The sequence below is a fragment of the Triplophysa rosa genome, linkage group LG9, assembly GCF_024868665.1.
Source record: "Triplophysa rosa linkage group LG9, Trosa_1v2, whole genome shotgun sequence".
Taxonomy (NCBI): domain Eukaryota; kingdom Metazoa; phylum Chordata; class Actinopteri; order Cypriniformes; family Nemacheilidae; genus Triplophysa; species Triplophysa rosa.
This window is the reverse complement of record NC_079898.1, coordinates 26,515,032-26,533,189: the sequence shown is the minus strand read 5'-3', so window position 1 is coordinate 26,533,189 and position 18,158 is coordinate 26,515,032. Positions and strand designations below refer to the sequence as shown.

Genomic DNA, 18,158 nt, shown 5'->3' with positions numbered 1-18,158 from the left:
AGAAATCACACAAAACACACAATCACACCAGACGCTGCCACACCACCAGCGTCAGACATTCAGTACGATTCTGTTCAGCTGCATGAACACTTGAGACGTGCGCGCAGCCCAGCCAAAACATTTCATCCTTTGCTCTTCAAAACAACACAAATGAGACCCTCGAGTTTGGTGAAGGTAAGAAGCGTGTGATGTAGCGTCATGTTAAACACGCATGAGGACTTGTGTGTTAATGAGGCGTTCTGAACACACGAACATGTGACGCATGCAGAAAATCTGAACACACAACCTCCTCCTGAGTCCTGATGTCACACACCAGGATCATTTCATCCCACTTCATTTACTTTAGAAAGTGAATCATCCAGGTTTTCCTTCGGGATGTAAAATCACCTGGAACACGTTTGTGAATTTCTCTCGGAGGCCGTTCCAGTTGATTTCATGTTTTTTACGTGAACTGCTGGTGAGATACGTGTGATAAACACACAGTCAGGGACCGGAAGAGACTGCTGGTGTATTGAGTCTTTTGCTAACGTGTTAAATCATTTCATGTTTGGATGAAAAGGCACATGGAGGAGAAGGAGAAAGCGTTCAGAACAAACACACCATTCAGACAACATCACAAGCAACAAATCACAAAACAACATGTTTAAATAAAGTTCAGGCAGCGACAGAAACATGTGAATGAAGCAGCTTTAACATGCCAGGACACACAATCAGCTTCAATTCATTCAGATATTCAACACAACACAACACAACTCAACAGACACAACAGTCATCTATGAACTTAAAGGGCCGTACACACCAAGAACAATCACTATAACTATAAAGAAATCAACTGGATTTCGTAGATATATTTTTGCGATCACTAGTCAGAGGATGATGAATATAAAACATTGACAGCCAATCAAAATCCTTTCGAATTTTAACTCACTAGGAAAATATAAGAAGAATATTTACAACATTACTGAGGTTCAACTTCCATTATATTTTGTTAGAGGATGAATCAGATTTTAAACATTGAACATTTATAAATATAAAGGTCCTCCTGACTAAGCTAAAGAAAAACACAACCTGAAAAAATCTGAAGACATTCCTAACCCTGTCGCGTTTAAAAAAAGACACTATTATTTAAAGTCCCCGTGAACCTGAAGTCGTGATCGTTTTTACTTCCGTGTTTTGACGCATTTCCGAGTGAAATGGAACTTTTGAAATGGAACTGGCAGCAGACTGACCGTTGAAGGGGAGGAGTTAACGGATGCTCCGCCCAAGCCGTCTAACGTACGTCATTTAAGATGGATAGTCATTACAGGAGGGAAGTGCATTTTCAGATTTTAACTGAAGATTATGAGGGTACGTGAATTTTTAAAAAGAGAATGACCCACATTGATAAACTATGTACAATAAACGCTGCAATATTTCATGAAAAAATAGGCGTCGTCATTTTTTATTTCACTGGGACTTTAAGATGCAGGGCATACGTATTGATTATAGGGTCATTCTGTGTCAAATACACCAAATTTGGAATATTTCCCCAGCTCAATTTTTTTTTACATAAAAAAGATTGACATCAGTAGTGATGAAAGCCAAAATATGAAATGCCACTGATCAATAGTTATTGAGTAATCCACAAATTTGTAGAGGGGGCGAAAAATGACATGAGAAATATGCCAGCATCCTTATTTTATTTTTACACAGAGATTGGTGAGATCTATTTGTAAGATCTGTTAACTTGAGCAATCCTTCATGTATTTTACGCCAATGGTGACCGTTCGAAAATGAGGAAAAAACAATCTTCGCATGCCTGTAACTCAAGAAATCTTAGAGATACCTTAAAGGACTAGTTCACTTTCAAAATAAACTTTCATGATAATTTACTCACCCCCATGTCATCACAAGTGTTTATGTATTTGTTTCTCTAGTCGAAAAGAAATTAAGGTTTTTGATGAAAACATTCCAGGATTTTTCTCCATATAGTGGACTTCAATGGACTCCAAACGGTTGAAGGTCAAAATTTCAGTTTCAGTTCAGCTCTCAAGGGCTTTAAACGATACCAGACGATGAATAAGGGTCTTATCTAGCGAAACGATCGGTCATGCTCAAAAAAAAAAAAGTATATGTATATGCTTTATAAACACAAACGCTCGCCTTACTCTGTTCTGCGATACGTGTTCATGACTTCACGTAATACGTAATTACGTTGAAAACTTGCACGTTCAATTTGTAAACACTGACTCGGTACTTCCGCCTACATCAAGCGTGACCTTTTCAACGTAATTATGTATTACGTGAAGTCATGAACGCGCATTTGTGTTTATAAAGCATATACATATTTCTTTTTTTTAGAAAATGACCGATCGTTTCGCTAGATAAGACCCTTATTCATCGTCTGGTATCGTTTAAAGCCCTTGAGATTGTAATTGTAATTTTGACCTTCTACCGTTTGGAGTCCATTGAAGTCCACTATATGGAGAAAAATCCTGGAATGTTTTCATCAAAAAAGTTATACCCTGTTACAAGTATCATTAAATGGCATATAACCAAATTTTCTTTGCTCTCTTCTTTTTGGTTAACATTATCATTACATTTATTTTAATGAATCTAAATTAAATGCAGCGTGTTAACTTTGGAAAAAGCATGACTTTTATAGATATACTGTTATACTAGGCCCTTTTTAGTGGAGCTAAAGCCCCCCTAAAGTTCTGTCTTAGCCCCCCTAAAATATTGTGAGTAATAATGTAATCTGTACAAGAATTGGAGATCGCTTTATAGTCCCCTTTAAAACTCTTATTATGTAAACGGCGTTAGGCTGCGTTATTTAGCGCATTCTTCAGTACAGCAGTGAACGTCATAAGCAGAGTAACGTTACGAGGTGTGCGCATTAACATGACATCTGCATCTTTGCCGTTCTTTGTTATAAATGCATCTTAATATGATGCGGGAGCGATACGAGACCCTTTCCCATCCACTGTAAAAACATTTTGTCTGCGGTCACCCCTCGTTAAGTAACGTTAGTTGTTTATGTTTCCTCCAGCGAAATGAAAGCACTTCACACCAATGACGTCATACTTTAGAACACGATCATGATGGTGTTGTAGCGCACAGAAACGTGTCATTCATGATGATGTGCTGTTTGATTTTCTGCACCTAGCTACAGAGAGCTGACGGTAGTTTTGAGCGGCCCGGGAAGACGACGGGCAGATGGACTTACTGTAGTTCAGCCTGTGTGTGTTATTCATTGTTCGGAGTTCTGATGAAACTAAAGTGTACCTAGAAGCTCTTTGTCGTTTTTCAGAATTATTAATTTAAAACATATTGTGGACGTGATAGAGGAACACGCACTCATGCACAGGAGTGACAGCGCTCGTGCTAATCAGAATGAACGAAAGGGAAACATCATATCAAGTTATTCCTACTAAATAATGACTCAGCAGTTGATTGGGACATTTACTATATGGATTTGTGGCTTTGAATTATAAATGTTGCAGATTGACCGATTAATGAGATATTCATTTGAATAACAATAACTTGTCTTTATGCTTTTCTGCATATTCTTTCTTAATGATTTATTTGAGTAATGTATACAGTATGTGGTGCTTAGAGAGTGGCTATATATATATTTATATCCTCATTGGAGGCTGAGCCCCCCTAATATTGAAAACCTAGAATCGCCCCTGCTGTTATAGATATTGCTTTTGGTGTGAACGGATCTAAACTCGCATCGCTTGATGGTTTTATATTGGTCAACAATCAATCGTCTACTCATCTGTTCAGTTCAAAACGAACTTGTATTCAATGGTGTGATGACATGTCATCTGTTGAGCGTCTGCTGTGCTGTGATTGGTGGAGATGTGGATGTGTACTCACCCCGCTCCACTCTACGGCCATACTCACTTCATCTGCCCCCTCAGAAGCGCTCTCGTACTTAACACTGGGCAGACTGTCTCGACTGCGTCTGCGCTCTCCGTCATCCCTCAGGATCTCCACCACACGCGTCTGATGCGCGGGGTCCAGACCCTGACAAACACATCAATACATGTGAGGTGAGACGAGACGAGAGCCGTGCCGTGTGTCGATGGAGAAACAAATCAAAGTGCTCGTGTGTTTGACAGCGGGTGGGTTTAGTGACGGGATGAGATCAGATCATAATGAAATGAGCTGTAACTGACGTTTAGAGCATCAGAATAACTTACTGAGTTGCTCTGGAGTCCAAAGAAATGAGGAAGAAAAGAGAGAACATGGTGAAATAAAGCCAGTATTGACTGGAGGAAAGAGAGATAGCATTAGCAGCTGTGACACGACACGTGTGGGGTGTGTACGACACCTGTTTTCGGGATCTCGTGGCACATTCCTCCAGCGTCTCAGCGGCTTCCATCTTTCCCTGCCTGCGGTACAGAGCGCCCAGATTCCTCAGCGTCGTGTTTACTGTCGGACTGAACACACATGACAGAGCTTAAAGACATATGCTGCGTCCCAATTCGCCTACTTATAATATGCACTAAAAGTATGTACTGTTTTTGTTATGGAAAAGTATATACATTTAAGTGTGTAGCAAAACACTGGGACATACTAACAGGAAGCGGAAGTGGCCGTTGTTGCCTAGACAACATTTTGGCCATTAACTGTCACACACACACATCAAAATACAGCTCTTATTTCCATTCAAGTATTTATTCATTCATTGTTTCATATGTTATGTCAACTCTTTAGTTATATTTATTAATTTAGTGACGCATCAGTTATTTAATTGTATTAACGCAGTGAAGCGTCACTAAACTCCGCCTAGTCGCGGTGGGTTGTGGGCAGTGTTGGGCAAGTTACTCTGAAAAAGTAATGAATTACTAGTTACTAATTACATATTCAATAGTGTAATTAGATTACTGTAGAAATGACTCTCTCCAAAAAGTATTTAGTTACTTATTACTAATTACTTTCTATATCCTACATCAACCTTGATTAGTTAAGTGATTCAAGGATAGACATGAAACGGCTCTTTTAATTCATTCAAAGAAATAATATTAAACTACATAAAGTACTCTTATTAACTGACCAAAGTATACAGATGTGAGAATTATACATTAAAGCAGGGATTTTAAAGTTAGACTTTTGATGTCAATTCCACTGTTGCACACACATATATTACACAAAGTATTTAGTTTAATTACATCAGAAGTAACTGTGATTAAATTACAGAAAAAATAAGAGTAATCCCTTACTTTACTTTTCAAGGGAAAAGTAATTCAATTACAGTAACTAATTACTTAGTAACTAGTTACACCCAACACTGGTTGTGGGTAATATTAGCCGTTAGAGTGTGCATCATTCTGCACTTCCAATTTCTACCGGAAGCAGTAGACCATCCGGTAATCTTTCGAATACTATTTTCAACACTACGATTCAGGACGTACCAATTCTATTTTCGAATACTATTTAGGATGGATAGTGTGCGGACTGGGACGCAGCATCAGTGTTTGGATGATGTCGTGAGAATTGATGGTGTGCGGTAATAAATGTATTTTGTATGTGAACAGATGTAAGATGACAAACATTTTACAATGACATCATAGCTTACAGTTACTTTATACTCTTAAAGCGGCCGTGCAACGGTGTGTCATGGATTCTGACTTCTTTACACTGTTAAAATGTGCTGTCTTCTCATGCTTGACATGGTCAACTTGTCAAAAAACGAGTTGGATGTATGACGTAGTATTTCTGTGCTTGATTCACTCCCACCAAGGTTCGTATAGGTTTTGGAAAGATTTTTTCGAACATGAAAATCCGTTTCGTAACAACTTTTCTTAGTCCTTTAGGCCGTGTTCACACTTGACTTCTTTTTTGAAGCTGCTAGCATCTGTTTTACATTGTAGTCCTATGGAGTAAACCGTGTTTTCAAAAAACGTCCTGAGCGCTTTTTTTGAATGCCAGCGCCGGCGTCTTTTTCTGCAGCTCAGAACGTCTTTTGAGGTTGTAAAAAGTTCAACTTTTCTGAAAAAAACGCCCTGTCAAGCTCCTTTTTCACAGCTAACCAATGACAGAGACCTGTCGTTTCCATAACAACATGCAAGGAACGTGATTGGTCGAGAAAGCGCAAGCTCGAAAAAATAAAATGGCGGCCGAAACGCCCGTTGGAGCATAGTTTTGTATAAATGTAAGTTTAATTTTCACTTTCAACAACTACTGATTGCATTTCTAGTGAGAAATTAGTATTGTAGTCTTTAAATATGTGATTGGTTATTGCAAAGACGTTCTCTGTTTGTAATTCAAATAGAGTTCTGTAACACTGCATATGAAGCCTGTCTCTCTGAGCTGCCTTTGTGCACAAATGCTATCTTTGAACATTACCGGCTGCTATTTGTAACCACAACTCTACTGTAAGCACCACTGTCAACTTTTTCTTGTCAAAAAAGAAATCAAGTGTGAACACGGCCTTATTGGGTAATTCTCCCAGAAAAGCGAAAGAAAAAGCCCACCCACGTGTCAACCGATGAGATAGGAAGATCCGCCTACCATAAGGATTGGCTGCGCTGCATCAAGATTGGCTGCGCTGTGGGCCTGCAGCCGCAGCTCGTTACTCTTGCGATAGTGAGAGAAGTTGAGGTGTGTTTGTTTGTTCACGGCAATTCAGTGATGGATGTTATATAAACGGTGGATATAGAGATGGTTTGAAACTGATAGATGGTGCTTCCCTAAGAGATGCCGGACATGAACCGCACGTGGTAAGTCAAACTGAGTCATTTGTCTGTGTTTTGTAGGGAATGGGTGCGCACGTGCTTTAGTTCCTCCCCACCGCACGCGTCCTATGTCTTATATCGTACAGCTGCATCTGTCTTTATAAATGTGATCAAACTAAAGACTCTACAGATATCTGAAGGGTGCGATACTATTCTGTAAGTACTCAAGATTAACATGAGATATGCAGAAACTGTCTGAGATACGGCCGCTTTAAGATTTTCAAACTTGAACTGTTTGTCTAACACTAAACACTAAAAGCATGTTTGTGACGTTTGCACCTGTTGACTTTGCAGGCTTTGTACCATCCTCCATATTCTCCATAGGGTGTGTCTCTCGGCTTGCCCTGAACATCAGAGGAGATTCAATGGGAGTGAAGCACACACACACACACACACGCATGCGCATGCACAGACACAGACACACACGCATGCGCATGCACAGACACACATGTACAGACCTTGCTCATCTCCTCTCTCTCTTCAGCGTGCATCCAGATGGGTTTGTTTTCAGCTATAAACAGACACACAGTTGACACCATTACCCATGATGCAATGGGGCACCCACACTCTGATGAAAGTCTTTCAAAAGCTAGACAGACAGACTGATGTCACGTGATTATTATCTGATGGTGTGATTACTGAGATGTGGTGCTGCTTTCAAAAGTCAATTCAGTCGATCAAGCTGCCTGCAGTAGTTTAATAATCCTGTGGATTTAAAGGACTTTAAATCTAAGAAAAATCATCAGTGTATTGAATTCTGCAGAGGCGTGCTTTTTTGTCTCGATATCTCTGAAGGTCGAGTTCTCCGAGCACAAGCTGATGTTCTCGGTTCACTCTTTGTCTGCCGCCTCTCTCACGAATCCCATTAACCAACACAAAAGCCCCAGCGGTGTGAGAATAACAAACATCATCCACTCACCATCCACGGACCCAAACTCTTTCTCATGAGCGCGGGTCAGAATCTCTTTATACAGAATCTCAGCTTCTTTGTATTTGCCTTGTTTCAGGAAGCAGGAGGCCTGTGAAGACACCAGAATGTTTCAGCTGATGGAGGTCATTTACGCAGCACTGAATGATGACTCAAACACAACACGACCCTGGAAAGATCCACGACTAGATACAAAACATCTGAAAACTCGGAGAGGTTCAACGAAAAACACAGACGTCACAGAATTGGTGGAAAACATTGTCGGTGATCCAAATGCAGCATCATTTGTGTTCTCCAGCAGAACGTCAGTACTCACCAGATTGTTTTTGGTTTTGGCCACGTTTGGGTCGTCTGCACCGAGTCGACGCTCGTAGATCTCCAGCGCTCTGCAGTAATAATACTCCACCTCCTCATACTTGCCCTGATTCTGACACAACAGAGCCAGATTGTTCAACTGCTTCGCCACGTCAGGATGATCCTTCCCCAGCACCTGACGCACACACACAATAAGATCATTACTCTTTCTGAGCGGTCTCGTGTCACTTCAGTGTTCGGCTGGTTCCATCAGAACTTCTTAAACGCTGATAATTGTCTCATTTCAAACGGCTCAATATGATGCTGATGTGATGATTAAAGGCAGGTGTTGCCATGGTTACGGGTGTGCTCGTGGTTCATAGGTGTGGTTACATATGTGGCCGCGCTTTGTTGGTCTGATTTGTGACTGTGTGAGGGGGCGTGGTTTATAGGTGCCATTCATGAGAACGGGTGTGCTTTATATTTGTGGGCGTTGTTAATTTGTCTGGTTCGTGTGTGGGGGCGTTGTTCAATGTGTGGGCGTGGTTTATAGGTGCCATTCCCAAGAGGGTGTGGTTTGTAGGTGTGGTAACAGGGTGTGGGCGTGGTTTATCGGTCTGGTTCCTGTGGGTGTGGTTTAATGTGTGGGCATTGTTTATATGCATCATATATGGGAGTGGCTTATTTGTCTGGGTGCTACATGATGTGGGCGTGGTTTATTGTCTGTTTTATGTGGGTGTTGTTTACTGTGTGGACATAGTTTATAGATGTCAATCATGGGAGTGGCTACAGGGTGTGGGCGTGGTTTATTGGTCTACTTTATGTGTGTGGTTCAATGTGTGGGCATGATTATAGGTGTCATTCATGGGAGTGGGTGTGGCCGTGGTTTATTGGTCTGTTTTCTGTGTGTGTGTGTGTGGTTCAATGTGTGGGCATGATTATAGTTGTCATTTATGGGAGTGGGTGTGGCTACAGGGTGTGGGCATGGTTTATTGGCTGTTTTCGGTGGGTGTGGTTTACTATGTGGGCATGGTTTATAGCTGTCATTCAAAGAAGTGGGTGTGGTTACACGGTGTGGGCGTGGTTTATTGGTTTGCTTTCTGTGTGTGTGTGTGTGTGTGTGGTTCAATGTGTGGGCATGATTATTGTTGTCATTTATGGGAGTGGGTGTGGTTACAGGGTGTGGGCGTGGTTTATTGGTTTGCTTTCTGTGTGTGTGTGTGTGTGTGTGTGTGGTTCAATGTGTGGGCATGATTATAGGTGTCATTCATGGAAGTGGGTGTGGCCGTGGTTTATTGGCTGTTTTCGGTGGGTGTGGTTTACTATGTGGGCATGGTTTATAGCTGTCATTCAAGGAAGTGGGTGTGGCCCACACCGGGCGTGGTTTATTGGTTTGTTTTCTGTGTGTGAGTGGTTCAATGTATTATAGGTGTCATTCATGGGAGTGGGTGTAGTTTATTGGTGTGGGTGTGGTTTGTAGGTGTGGCGTTGTGCTGACCTTCTCTCTGATCTCCAGGGCTCGTTTACACAGCGGCTCGGCCTCCTTATATTTTCCTCTCTTACCGTACAGCACAGCCAGATTATTGAGTGTCGCCGCCACCTGAAACCCACACACAAGAGTTTAACATTCATACATCTACTAATAACTGAAGAACATGCACTCATTTAATGGACATAAACTCACATGAGATTTACATGTATCCAGATCATGTTTACAGATCAGATGAAATCAGATCATGAATTCTAAGCAGGACTATTGTGTCTGTTATGATCCTCTATCAATGAGTCTGATCTGAGATCAGAAGACTGAGTCACTTACAGCTGGATGATCCTTGCCGAGGGTCTTTTCTCTGATGGCCAGAGCGTCATTCAGCAGGTGGGCCGCCTCTTTATATTTGTTCTGATCCCTGAAAGACAGACAGACAGAGGACATCAGTTAAATTCAGATCACAACTGAACGAATGTGCGCATTTGACGAGTTCTTTATTGTAAATAAATTAAATAATAAATTAATGATGTCTATCATTATTAAGTGCAACTCTTTAAAAGCAAAAAAAAAACACTCAAAGATGTGCATGTACATTGATTTTACGACTGTGACCACCCCACTGAGCCCCCTTTATCATCATACATGTGAAGTCCTCAGCTTCTTTCAGTGATGCAGATGGATTTCTCTCACCTGTACACGAGAGCCAGGATGTTGAGCATGGTGGCCACATCAGGGTGATCGTGACCGGACGTCTTCTCCAGGTCTTCCAGAGCCTGTTTACAGAGCGGCACAGCCACCTCGTATCGACCCTGAGACGCATACTGAATCACGAGGTTGTGCAGAGTCCTGAGACGCGCCGGGATCTCGTACCCACCCTGCTGAGCGGCCGCCACCGCTGCACTGTTGTGCTGGTGCTGCACTGTAGAGGTCAAAGGTCACACGCAGGGTTAACATGACAGAACATCACAGAGCATCACACGTGAAGGTTTGACAGGGATGCTCTCATACTTCCTTGAGCGTTCTCGTCCTCGTCATTGGGGAACAGATCATCCAGAGAGTCTTTAGGGGCTTCACCGTCCTTCTCCTCCTGAACACACACACACAGACACCAGACAATATGTGACTTACATTACTTTATTCTCTTCCTTAAATGTAGATTTTGATCTGGAGAAAGAAAACATGCAGGAGGGAGACACGGAGACGTGAACGTACAGAAGGCGACACATCTTCATCATATTTCTTCAGCTGGTTCATGAACTCTAGATGTCTCTTCTCCTCCTCCAGCTGGGCGACGTTCTGCTCGCTCTTCTGCAGTTTCTGTTGTGTGTTGGCCAGCTCGTCTCTCAGCCATTGGTTCTCCTGACAGAGTCTCCTGACCTGAGCTCGCAGCTTCTGTTTCTCTGACTCCACGGCGTTCAGATGATTGGACAGAGCCATCATCACCTGTGAGTGAGGAGGACTTTATCCTTTTACACGTGGGTCAAAGACCTTAATATGTCCGCATCAAAAGACATTTACAAAAGTGATTTTATGTCCATAGAAGGCACATTAAATGTAAGTCAAATGTCTACTTTATGGTTTCAAATAAGTTTTTGGGGAAAAAAAAGTGGTTGAAATATTGACCACGTTTACACGGACAACCATAATCCGATATTAACAGGATTAAGACAATACTCTGATTAAGAATGGACCATGTCAACAGATCTTTTTGATTCGCTTAATCCGTCTAAACTCATAATGGTAGTAAACACAAATGGAATTAAGACGGGTGGAGTACTCCTATTTTAGTGGCATTATGGAAGTGTGGTATAGACACGTACACACCTTAATCGCACTATTAGCGGCGCGTAGGAACTTTCTCGGCACTTTGCGACAGGTTACACACATGCACGGCAGTGGACAGCACTTTCGTTTTACGGCAAACAACATGGCTTCAAGCAAGACAGCACAGTTTTGGTCCGAACGGGAAACAAGAAAGATGCCAACAATTCTAGAAAATAAATGAAACCCCAAACACTGTATTGCGTTACCATGGCGAAAACGAACTGTTTGTTGATACATGAAATGATGGAGGGAACGTCGAACGGCGTCGCTTAGGGGCGTAATGACGTATGCCATTAATCCAACTATGTAGCGTAACATGAAAGGTATATTCTTAAAGCAACTCATGTAAACACCTTAATCGTAATATTAGCTTAACTAATTCGATTACTGACTTCCATGTAAACGTGGTCAATGTTACATTGTCTTTCAGTGTAACACAATATTTATGTACAAATTCAAACTACATGCTTATTCTGACTTGTACATATTAAAATATATAAATACTAAGGGAGCACATTACATTTTATTGTGCTTTAAATGAGTAAATAAAATAAAATATTATAAAAATATTATAAAATAAAAAAATACAACTAATTAGCATTTGAGGTGAAAGTAATTGAAGAGTTTGGTTCCAAAATGAGATAACCCTGTTTCTAAAAATCTAAAATCTTGTTTTTTTATTGTGCATTCCAATGAATATCAATCAAACTGCAGTTGGTTTGCTTTGATTTAAGCCATAATGTCTCAAAACATACAGCTAACTAACACAATAAAAACATGACTTTTGAAAATTACCTCAGTTTGGAACCTAACTCTTCAATTAGTCTTTTATTATGTCATAAATTGATTTTTGTTGTAAATATGCCTGTCAAGATTGTTACACTGAATGACATTTTAGTGGGCGTGTTCTGTAAATCAGGGAAAAATGTATGATATTTATTTTTTGCTCGCAAAAACCAAAATGCAATTAAATGCAACAGAAAACTTTTCTTTTCTTTGAACAACTACAATTTAAAGCAGTATTACACTTACTTTTTTATGCTTAAACCCTTTTTCGTATTTGACCCATGTCCATATTTGGCAGATGCTTTTGTGTTAAAGCGTCTTAAAGTGCATTTTTAATACGTGTGTTCCCTGAATGTCTGAATGTGAATCTTTCACGGCCGACATCATCACATGGGTGCGGTCTCACCTGTGCCTCTCCCAGCCCGAGCTCGATCATCTCCACAGACTTTCGGAGCAGGTTGGATTTCTCGTGCACCAGGTTGGCCTCTTCATCTTTCTTCAGGCACTTGATGGTCTCCAGCAGACTGTGAAGGATGGAGTTGTGCTCGTTCTTCAGCGCCTCCAGTCCCTGGATCACCAGCTTGGTGTTGGAGATGATCTCCTCCTGCGATAGCTTCTCTAGCTTCTCGTCACGAGGGTACACCATCGTGGACATGATCTAGCAGAGAAGCAGACCTATGAAAACAGACAGAAGGAGACGGTGATGAAGGTCCGTGAAGATGAGCGCAGACGTGTGAAGCTCAGAAGACTCTTCATCAATGAGATTGTGAGATCGCAGACACGCGTGACATTCAGAGAGCGCACAAAAATATTCCAGTCCGGGTGTTTCAAATGGCTTTGTGCCAGTCACACGCCACAAAAAAATCTGTATTTAACCCTAGATATATAACTGAGATAGACATCTTTCTTTGTGGCCTGCAGAAATCAAACCTTCCGTGAACATGAGAACAGACAGATTTGGTTCTTCATCATACAGCGCACAGACACGTGTGACGGTGGTTTAGATGTAAGATGACTTTCATTACCGTGGTGCACCGTGACGAATCTATAATGACACATCGTGACTAATGTAATAAAGGGATAGTTCACCCCAAAATAACAATTCTGTCATCATTTTTAGAACACTAAAGAAGATATTTTGAAGAATGTTGATAATCAAACAACACTGAACTCCACTGACTTTCATTATATGAACACAAAACCACTGAGACATTTCTCAAAATATCTTATTTTTTGAGAGCTCCAGTCCCACAAACATGTGTTCTGAAGATACTAAGGGTGTGGTGGATGAGGTTGGCAGAGACGTCAGTGAGGTCTGGATGCAGCGCTCCCAGCCGAGTACCATCTGTACACAAACAAACGCAAGCACACACACTCACAAATGCACGCATACACACACAAGCACGCATACACACAAACACACACAAGCACGCACACAAACACATGCATACACACACACAAGCACACGCGCATGTCATCTTTAGGCCTCATATGTCTGCGTTACTGAAGTGAATCTTGTATGGTTTATCATTGATGCCTGAGCTCTTTAATGTTTAATGACATTTAACTTTTACTGCTTCACATGTTCCACTCGATGGACTCTTTGAGAAACATCTGTGTGATATAGTTTGACTGCATATCGTGCGTGTCAGAACGTGTGTGTGTGAATAACCGGAACTAATTCTGTGTGTTTTGCATGAGTCTGATGTTTGTGTGCCAGCAGTTTTTTTTTTATTTCTAGAAAATCATCATGACTCTGCAGGGGTATTGTGTGTGTGTGTGTTTGTGTGGGTGCTTGTGTGCGTGTGTGTGTGTGTGTGTGTGCGCGCGCGTGCGTGCGTGCGTGTGTGTGTGTGTGTGTGTTTGTGTTCATCCTACCTCACACTCCTGAAACACAAGTAATGATTTAACAACCGAACACACCCGAAACCCCGTCACCCCGGCAACAGAACACGCAAGCCAACCCGGCAGAAGCGATCGAATCCAAACGCTGCAGAAGAGTGTGTGTGACCTTCCTTCAGCTTTCTGCCTGTCTCAGCAACAATCAGCCCCACCCTCACAGAGAGAGTGAGAGAGAGAGAGAGAGAGAGAGAGAGAGAGAGAGAGAGAGACAGAGAGAGAGAGAGAGAGAGAGACAGAGAGAGAGAGAGAGAGAGAGAGAGAGAGAGAGAGACAGAGAGGGAGGGAGGGAGAGTGGCCACTCCCCAGCTATAAGACACGCACACACACACACTAAACACTCTTCACGTATGTTCAGCGCATCTAACATGTCAACACATGCAGTGAAGCTCCTTCAGCGTCTCTCACAGTATAACAGAAGAGAGCAGATAAACACACATGACACGCTTCTTCTACAACACAAATACAAGACTGCATCTCAAACAGTCAGCTGCCTACCCAGACAACACAAATTCTGTCCTGTAGAAACACGAGTGATTTTGGGTTCATCTGACGGTAGAAGAGTTTCTTATGGGACATTTCTGTTCTTGCATAATAATCTGACAGATAAAATACAATGAAATAAAGCTTGCACTGAAAACATCTAAAACCAAAACAAAGACAAATATCACACTAGATCAACAATCCCACCATCATGACCCATTAGAACATATAATACCTATAATAATACACAAAAGTAGTGCTTAAGTGAAAAGACACACATCCTCAAATCTGATTCACAGGTAAATTATTTTTTTTACAGATTTAATCCACATAAAATCAAAATGAAAGTTTAGTATGAATATGTTTGCATTAAAAAGAAAATCTAATTCTAAAAACTAGTGTTGATTAAACTGTAATATTAAAACCATATTTATTTTTTCCTGTGTCCCAAACATGTGTATTTGATGTGATACAATTAACTGTGTGTATGTCTCTCTGCTGTGACCTCTGACCCCATCACAGCTCACCCCTACTGCATCAAAGCACCATCAGCCACACATCAGATAAATGTTTCCTGACACGCACGCATGCATGCACGCACGCACCCCCACACACCCCCACGCACACACACACACGCACGCACACACACACACACACGCACACACACGCACACGCGCGCGCACGCACGCACGCACACTCTTCAGCAAACTAGCATTTAAATGTCAAGTGTGACAAAGAACTAATTTCAAGTTCAAACAGGCAAAAACACACTGAACAGTCACATTTAAAGGGACTGAAGGCAAAGTCTGTCAACATTTACTCACCCTCAGGTTGTTCCAAAACTGTACAAATTCTGCTCAACACAAAGGAAGATATTTAAAAGAATGTCAGTAACCAAACAGATCTCATCACCCATTTACTGCCAAAAAATACTACTGGAGTCAATGGGGGATGAGAATTTTCATTTTTGAGTGAACTGTCCCTTTAAATGTGAAACAGAAGAATCGAGTACACCCTTGTGTAAGATTCATGACACTTCTAGAGCTTCTGCTACTTACAGAGAACAGCAGAACCCACAGACACAGATGAAACCACAGCCCCGAAGAACCAACCAAAGGAACCAACACACAATCTGAAACTGATGATGTCACACACACACACATATACAGTAAGAAATGAACAGTTGTACACAACATGTGGTCAGATTCTTTCCAAAGGGCCGGACCTCGCTCACAAGCCCTGCTGACGGGGCACTGAACAAACTTCAGGACTCAACACCAGACACAATTCAACAACATGTAAATGTGAACAAACAGTGTTTGTGTGAATACTGAACGTGGCTTTCAGAAGTTTTTGGATCCATGAATTAGATTTTTTGTACTTTTCTGAGTTTACTGTGAATTTCTCTTCTTTACATCACATCAAGTCTTGAATATATTCCTGGCAGTTGTGACACAGGAACACAAGGGGAAAACATAAAGACACGGAACTGGTGTGACAGGTTACACAGTCATGAGCGAGCCACATCATCAGACATGATCCAGACGCACTTATTATGAGAAATACATCATTTACATCATCATGGTCATTAGAGAAAGTCTGCAGATCTTTCGCCCGGCTGGACTGCGCTCGGCAAGGCCCGATTACAGGTTTCAAGGTATACCATGGCTTGAAAAGCTCACGGTTTGAAAAACACTAACTTAATCATGTCTGTTATACCGTTCCCAAGGTTATTTATGTCTCATCCAAGACGTGCAGGGATCCATCAGGTTCTGTGCTATTTTCATATATATATATATATATGTATGCATGTAAGTTTAATTACTGGAAAGGGAGGCCGTGCCTTCCAAAAGTTGGGAACCACTTATTTTATCTGTGCATGCATTTTTACTCAGACATTTAAAAGAACACATTTAAGGATGTAACAGCAACATACCGCCATACCGTGAAACCATAACATGTCACTTAACGTTATCATACCCTCAAAATCTCATAAGGGCGGCAGCCCATCCCTAATTCAGTCCTAGGGAAAGAAGCGCCACACAACATGATAAAACCACAGAACTATCAGACCATCAGCATGAGGTACTACGGTATTCTCTGAAGTTAGAACTATGCAAATATTATGACATGAACATGGCAGTCATTCATTTACCTAATAAACATGAAGATACCACTGCACTAATAAAAAGGGGTCATACGGCGTGAACACGTGCTTTTCTGTGTCTTTGGTGTGTTATAAGTTGCCCATGCATGTATTAGACACGTAAAATTGCACAAATGAAAGTGTGGGAACAAAAGATGCATTCTATGTAAAAGCGAATGCTCACCAGACCTGCCTGAAACGCCTCGTGTAGCCACACCCCCACAAATCTACGTCAGTTGGTGGTCTGATTTGACTAAGACCGCCCAAATGTATACACAAGTAAGGTGGGCGTACCTGTCAGTACAATTGAAGAGGAACCTGATGTTCCAAATATGGTAAGAGGCGTCACATTTCCATCACACGCTTGCAGTATTCCACCAATCACTACGCACTGGTGAACTGGCCAATCACAGCACACCTCGCTTTTCAGAGCCATGAGCTTTGTAAAGAATCTGCGCGTTTCAGAGAGGCGGAGCAAAGAGGAGATACAAACATGCACGGTGTGTGGAAAATACAGCGTTTATCAACCTTAAATCGTGTATACACATTACATTACATCTAAAACAAACCATAATATTCCTTTTAGCCCATTTTCTGCTACTGCTGATATAACGATATTCCCGTTTAGATCCTAAAGACTAAAACACAATATTATAGTCTATCATTTATTAACAATAATGGGATTCATCCCAACCAATCTCTCTCTCTCTATCATCTGCTGTTTTCAACCTGTCTTTCTCTCTCTCTCTCCAGCTAATTCTATCGATCTGAAAACAGAACAATCAATCAGATGCAAGCACATAACTAGATACAGGCTTTTACTCAAACTCAATGACCTAGACAGCACTGTAGGGCATCTCAGAGGTGTGGTAGTCACAGCTCAATAAACACAAAAGAGCTGCTGATATGAATCATGACGTCTAAAGTAGGCAATTCACTGGGTTTCGAAACCCTAATGCTAAAAACGCTGTCTATGTGTGCGGTACACAAGATTTGAGACTCAAATGACCATAAAGAATGTTCATGTGGGCAACACATTATGATTTGAGCCGGAGAAACACACAGATCTACACATCATCTAAAGCACCAACATCGTTATAAATCAAACACACGCTTCGATGGGCGAACACACAAACACAAGTGTAACACAAAATATCGCTGTATGAAGAGAAATGTCGCACCTTGAGTGTTTGCTTTTGTCAGGAATCGCTCGGAGCCCCTTTAATTCAAGATGTCCACATCAGTGTGACACTGCGCATGCGCACACGCATAGACGCGTCGGTAGAAATGACGTCTCCGCGCAGGCGGTGGTTGTGTTTTAAACGGGCGTGGCTTTCACATCACAGTCGAAAACAAAATAAACAGCAAAAATCGTTCAATCATTTTCGCGATTATATATGTAAAAAATATATAAGCAGTGTATATGTAAATGTATATATTTAAGATGTTAATTTGATGTTCATTGCTACAGAAGAGAAATAACTAAATATACAGTGTTATGTCAACATATGATTGATAAAATTATATATTTCATGTTCTTCTATTTTAAGCATATAAAAAAATAATGTACCTGTATGTGTACAA

The 18,158-nt window shown here is 41.3% G+C and overlaps 1 protein-coding gene across 6 annotated transcripts in view; it reads right to left on the bottom strand.

Moving 5' to 3' along the window:
* The window catches only part of klc1b (kinesin light chain 1b), a 23,678-nt gene extending 5,809 nt beyond the window's left edge, over positions 1-17,869 (bottom strand). For 3 of the 6 annotated variants that reach the window (XM_057341753.1, XM_057341758.1, XM_057341757.1), the window contains exons 1-14: positions 17,756-17,869; positions 12,453-12,721; positions 10,649-10,879; positions 10,445-10,523; positions 10,127-10,355; positions 9,767-9,854; positions 9,446-9,547; positions 7,970-8,143; positions 7,645-7,744; positions 7,184-7,236; positions 7,005-7,069; positions 4,319-4,427; positions 4,188-4,196; positions 3,862-4,011 (exon numbers count right to left, since the gene is read on the bottom strand). In XM_057341753.1, coding sequence (XP_057197736.1) covers positions 3,862-4,011; positions 4,188-4,196; positions 4,319-4,427; positions 7,005-7,069; positions 7,184-7,236; positions 7,645-7,744; positions 7,970-8,143; positions 9,446-9,547; positions 9,767-9,854; positions 10,127-10,355; positions 10,445-10,523; positions 10,649-10,879; positions 12,453-12,701 — 1,638 coding nt within the window. In that variant the 5' untranslated portion in view covers positions 12,702-12,721; positions 17,756-17,869. Of the gene's footprint in view, positions 1-3,861; positions 4,012-4,187; positions 4,197-4,318; positions 4,428-7,004; positions 7,070-7,183; positions 7,237-7,644; positions 7,745-7,969; positions 8,144-9,445; positions 9,548-9,766; positions 9,855-10,126; positions 10,356-10,444; positions 10,524-10,648; positions 10,880-12,452; positions 12,722-13,924; positions 14,079-17,755 lie in introns of those variants that run through there. The other 3 variants (XM_057341759.1, XM_057341755.1, XM_057341756.1) reach the window with 3 other exon arrangements.
* Positions 17,870-18,158: the final 289 nt, after the last annotated feature.